Raw genomic sequence first — 6,000 nt, 5'->3', positions numbered from 1 at the left:
TTTTTTTGTTCCAAAAAGTTTCTCGCATTTTATTGGAATGAAACATTCTTACAGTTACAGTACAAAAACAGAAGCTGCATATAATAAGAGAAGCTATCAATAAAATGTTGTGATCTCAGTATCCCGCGTCACCAGGGGATTACATTTCCCTCCCAGCTCACGAGGATTCCGGAATGTTTCTCAGAAAGGCTGCCCAGAACCTTGACGATTCCTTCAACACTCTGCTCTACGGTGAGAGGAGCCTAAAAAGCAAGTCAGGTGCAAAACATCAGTTAATGCAAATAGGAATATAAACACAACGACAGTGTGCCATAGATTAGATTTTAGGGTAAAAAAAATGGTAGGGAGTATAAAATACATGGAATATATTCTGGATTCTTGTAACTTAGAGGTTCAGCCCTTGGTTGAGGACCCACCAAGAGTCTACATTTTCATTAAGCTTATATATAACTGTAAAGTGGGCTTTACACACAGCGACATCACTAGCGATGTCGCTGGTAAAAGCACCCGCCCCTGCCGGTTATGCATCACGGGCAAATCGATGCCCGTGGCGCACAACATCACTAACACCCATCACATGGACTTACCTGCCTAGCGATGTTGCTGTGGCCGGCGAACCGCCTCCTTTCTAAGGGGGCAGTTCGTTCGACGTCACAGCGGCGTCACTAAGCGGCCGCCCAATAGAAGCGGAGGGGCGGAGATGAGCGGCCGTAACATCCCGCCCACCTCCTTCCTTCCTCATTGCGGGCGGCCGCAGGTACGGTGATGTTCCTCGTTCCTGCGGTGTCACTGCCACAGGAACGACGAACAACCTGCGTCTTGCACCAGCAACGATAATTGGGATTGGAACGACGTGTCACCGATCAATGATATGGTGAGTATTTTTGATTGTTATCGGTCATTCCTGCGTTTCACACGCAACGATGTTGCTAACGAGGCCGGATGTGCGTCATGAATTCCGTGACCCCCAACGACATCTCGTTAGCGATGTCGTTGTGTGTAAAGCCCGCTTAAGGCTCAGTTTGCTCATTTTTTCTTCTTGTGATGAAAGCAAAGTCAGAAAATGACCAAATCTCCTAAAATTTGTTTAAAATTCAGTCCAAAAAGATGTTTATTATGCTCTGAAGTCTCTACAGACCCAAAAGCATAATAAATGGAGGGCCAGGAAGGGAGAAGAATAAAAAAAAATGTATACTCTCCTGTCCTAGGTCCACCCATAAATCTCCATTGCTCCACACATGGTCCTCAGTCACATGGGCACAATGCAAGTCAATGACCACATAAAGCCGAGTCGGCACCGGAAGAACCAGACCAGAGAGCAAATTCTGACTCTGAAATTATGTGGAAATTCAAAATTAATTAGATTTTTTTTTTTTGTTACGGATCGATTCACTCATCTCCGGACAGCAGTATTCTCTGATTTATACCCCCTGATGGAAGGCTGCAATATTGTGCCACTATACGGACATACTGCTGAAGCATATGCCTTAAAGGTGTATGGATGGTTTCAATCTATCTACCATGAACTTTCTTGGTGCATGCTGCACAGAGGCTTAAGATACATCCATTCATAGAAAGTGTCACGCCTGGATAAGGGAACGAACGGTGTGCTGCACAGCACAGAAGAAAAGCCAAGGAAGGCCCTGGCAATAAGGAGAGGGGTCATCACCACCTCACACTCACCTGTGACTGATCCCTGCACTCCCTAACGTCCCTAGATGGTTCTTTCGCCCATGCGCCGTTACGTGCTTAGGCCCGTGCTAACCCTGAACTTACCCTGACTAGGGTGTTGGTCAGCAGGACACTAGTGCCACTGCTACAATAAAATAACACAAGGAAGGTGAGACAAACGGGTGGGGAAAGACAGAACAAAAAGCACTCCTTGATTTATCAGCAGGAAACTTCACAGCTGCAACTGAAACACCACAGCTATGCAAAGATGAGCTCCTGCAACGTGGTTAGTATAGAGAATCTATCACCAGCATGGAGTAAAGCCAGGATTGGGTATATATAGTGGAAGGGCCTGATGACAAAACGCTGCAGCTGTGATTAAGGCTAAGAGTAATATCAGCCAGCAGGTTAAAATCCCTAACCCTTTCAGCCTTAAAAAAAATAAATCCACTCAAATACAAGATGTCATCTGTGGACACAACACACTTGTGACATACAGACCTAGTTAGTAACTTATAAAAATCTGTAAGTGTTTGTAAATAAAGTAATGTTTACAAATGATTGAATAAATTTAAGTTCAATTAAATTCTACTCGAATTTTACAAAAAAAAAATGTATTCCACAAAATGCGGATTTTTTTTTGTAATTCCCTTCTGTTGTGCATTGATTCAGTAAGATGGCGGACTCCATTTTTCTGAAGCATAGAGGTCCTTTACAATGTTAAAAAAACTTAAAAAATCCTTATACTCACCGCTCACTTATTCGACCCCACAGCTCTTCACTGCCACCTTTCCAGACTTTGTCATGTCTTCTGCTCACCACAGCTTGCGCTGGTATATCCCGGGAGTGAGTCGGGACATCCAGCTCTGATAAGGCAGAGAGGGTTTTGCGTATGTGTGCATAAGTTCATGACAAGTGATGAGCATTAACATGTATGGATGCTCGGTACTCGTACTGAGCAAGTGGACCCTCGGATGGGCCCGATTCGTGTATGTAAGTCAATGGGGGACTCGAGCATTTTTCCAGAAGTTCCCCATTGACTTCCATTATACTTGGTACACAAGTCAAGCCTGTCATAGTATCCCATCAGCTCGTTATGAGTACCCAGCACCTGAGCATGGTAGTGCCCGCTCATCACTAGTTACGAGCACTGAGCACCTGAGCATGGTAGTGCCCGCTCATCACTAGTTACCAGTACTGAGCACCTGAGCATGGTAGTGTCCACTCATCACTAGTTACGAGTACAGAGCACCTGAGCATGGTAGTGCTCGCTCATCACTAGTTATGAGTACTAAGCACCAGAGCATGGTAGTGCCCGCTCATCACTAGTTATGAGTACTAAGCACCAGAGCATGGTAGGGCCCACTCATCACTAGTTACGAGTACAGAGCACCTGAGCATGGTAGTGCCTGCTCATCACTAGTTACGAGTACAGAGCACCCGAGCATGGTAGTGCTCGCTCATCACTAGTTACGAGTACTGAGCACCCGAGCATGGTAGTGCCCGCTCATCACTAGTTACGAGTACCGAGCACCCGAGCATGGTAGTGCCCGCTCATCACTAGTTACAAGTACTGAGCACCCGAGCATGGTAGTGCTCGCTCATCACTAGTTACGAGTACAGAGCACCCGAGCATGGTAGTGCTCACTCATCACTAGTTACGAGTACTGAGTACCTGTGCATGGTAGTGCCCGCTCATCACTAGTTACGAGTACAGAGCACCTGAGCATGGTAGTGCCCGCTCATCATTAGTTACGAGTACTGAGCACCCGAGCATGGTAGTGCCCGCTCATCACTAGTTACGAGTACTGAGCACCTGAGCATGGTAGTGCCCGCTCATCACTAGTTACGAGTACTGAGCACCTGAGCATGGTAGTCCTCACTCATCACTAGTTACCAGTACTGAGCACCTGAGCATGGTAGTGCCCGCTCATCACTAGTTACGAGTACTGAGCACCCGAGCATGGTAGTGTCCGCTCATCACTAGTTACGAGTACAGAGCACCCGAGCATGGTAGTGCCCGCTCATCACTAGTTACGAGTACTGAGCACCCGAGCATGGTAGTGCCCACTCATAACTAGTTATGAGTACTGAGCACCCGAGCATGTTAGTGCTCGTTCATCACTAGTTACATCAGGGAATGACCTTCTGTGCAGAACCGTTCTCATCAGATCCGGAAGTCATGACGGAATGTGAGAGTTCTGGGGATTTCAGAGCGAGCAGCAGTGATCAGAAGATGCGCCAACGTCTGGTTGTGTAATTGTGAGGGCCAGAGGGGTCAGAGAGGTGAGTATATGGATTTTTTTAAATTTTTTTTATATATTATGTTTTTTATGCTCTGAGGTCTAAACAAACCCCAAAGCATAACAGGAACAATATTGTCATAGAGAATAACTGCTCCGCAAATCAAATTTACGAGAAAACTCGACATGCACAGAAATGATCAGATTCCACTTACGTGAGGGCCTCCGAGGTCTGTTTGAACCCATCCTGGATGGAGCGCGGTGCACAAGATCCCACTGCTCTTATAACCCACAGACTGGCATTGTGTGAGCATATTAAGAGCCGCCTGCAAAGAAACAAAATCACTAGAAAACTGTCAGAGCAAAAAAAAAACTTTTGCATTTTTTATACCTGAGTATTACCCCGAGGTTCAACTTTATATATGACAAATACTCCATAAAAGAAGAATTGCTCACTTATAAAAAACACTGCGGAAAACAGATTACACATTTCCACCTAATCACCAGGCTGAAATATTACAAGAATGGCTGAACCGAAAAGAACCGAGGAAACAAACAGATTTTCATTTCTATGGAATTGTACAATTTATAAGAAATGTAATGTTACAGAAAATCAAGAAAAGGGAAAAATAGAAAATAGGTTATATGGATTTATGGGAGATGATGATAGAAATACAAGACAAAGTGTGGGGGGGAGTTATAAAGAAAATAGAAGAGAAAAGATAGACGCTCCATGGCTGATACTGTTAATAAGGAGAATTCTCTGCTGATACTAATAATAGGGGCAATTTGGAAAATAGTTTTTATTGCTGGCAATGTTAAGAGGAATTTGTCATCAGAATATGAACTATTATTTTTAAAAATATTTTTTTTCTTCGATATACAGTAGGTAACAGAGAATCCACCATTCACAATAGGTGATATCACAGCTCACTTCCTCCTCCTCCTGTACAATGACTGATAACATCTCTATATGTACAATTACTATCATCTATATACAATAGATAAGACAGGATCCCCCATTCACAATAGGTGATATCACAGCTCACCTCCTCCTCCTTTTGTACAATGACTGATAACATCTCTATATGTACAATTACTATCATCTATATACAATAGATAAGACAGGATCCCCCATTCACAATAGGTGATATCACAGCTCACCTCCTCCTCCTTTTGTACAATGACTGATAACATCTCTATATGTACAATTACTATCATCTATATACAATAGATAAGACAGGATCCCCCATTCACAATAGGTGATATCACAGCTCACCTCCTCCTCCTTCTGTACAATGACTGATAACATCTCTATATGTACAGTAGATAACACAGGATCCACCATTCACAATAGATAATGTCACACCTCACCTCCTCCGCCTGGACAATGAGATAATGACTGGTAACACAAGATCCACCAGTCACAATAGGTGATATCACAGTTCACCTCCTCCCCTCCTCTACAATGACTGATAACACCTCTATATACAATATGTAACATAGAATCCACCATTCATTATAGGTGATATCACAGCTCACTTCCTCCTCCTCCTGTACAATTACTATCACCTATATACAGTAGATAAGACAGGAGCCCCCATTCACAATAGGTGATATCACAGCTCACCTCCTCCTCCTTCTGTACAGTGACTGATACCTACTGTATATATAGAGATGTTAACACAGGATCCACCATTCACAATAGATAATGTCACAGCTTACTTCCTCATCCTTCTGTACAATGACTGATAATACAAGATGCACCAGTCACAAGAGGTGATATCACAGCTCCCCTCCTGTACAATGACAGTTAACACCTCTATCCAGCATTCACTATAGGTGATATCACAGCTCACTTCCTCCTCCTCCTGTACAATGACTATCATCTTTACATACAGGAAATAACACAGGATCCACCATTTCCAATAGGTGATGTCACAATGTGGCGCCCTGTACAAGCCAGGGGCCACAGAGCACAACACCCACACAACCCACACTCCCGGTCAGGCACACCGAAGTCAGACACAAAACCCTTGTTGCCTTCCTCCAGGGAATGATGTCCACACCAGGGGGTGGGCCAGGC

General features: G+C 44.1%; 1 protein-coding gene across 1 annotated transcript in view; it reads right to left on the bottom strand.

The window, feature by feature from the left end:
- The window catches only part of LOC142254730 (C-signal-like), a 23,396-nt gene continuing 17,396 nt past the window's right edge, over positions 1 to 6,000 (bottom strand). The window contains exons 5-6 of the mRNA XM_075325982.1: positions 4,130 to 4,240; positions 1 to 242 (exon numbers count right to left, since the gene is read on the bottom strand). Coding sequence (XP_075182097.1) covers positions 129 to 242; positions 4,130 to 4,240 — 225 coding nt within the window. The 3' untranslated portion in view covers positions 1 to 128. The remainder of the gene's footprint in view (positions 243 to 4,129; positions 4,241 to 6,000) is intronic.

This window comes from Anomaloglossus baeobatrachus, chromosome 10 (genome assembly GCF_048569485.1).
Source record: "Anomaloglossus baeobatrachus isolate aAnoBae1 chromosome 10, aAnoBae1.hap1, whole genome shotgun sequence".
Lineage (NCBI taxonomy): Eukaryota > Metazoa > Chordata > Amphibia > Anura > Aromobatidae > Anomaloglossus > Anomaloglossus baeobatrachus.
This window is presented reverse-complemented; position numbering and strand designations above follow the sequence as displayed.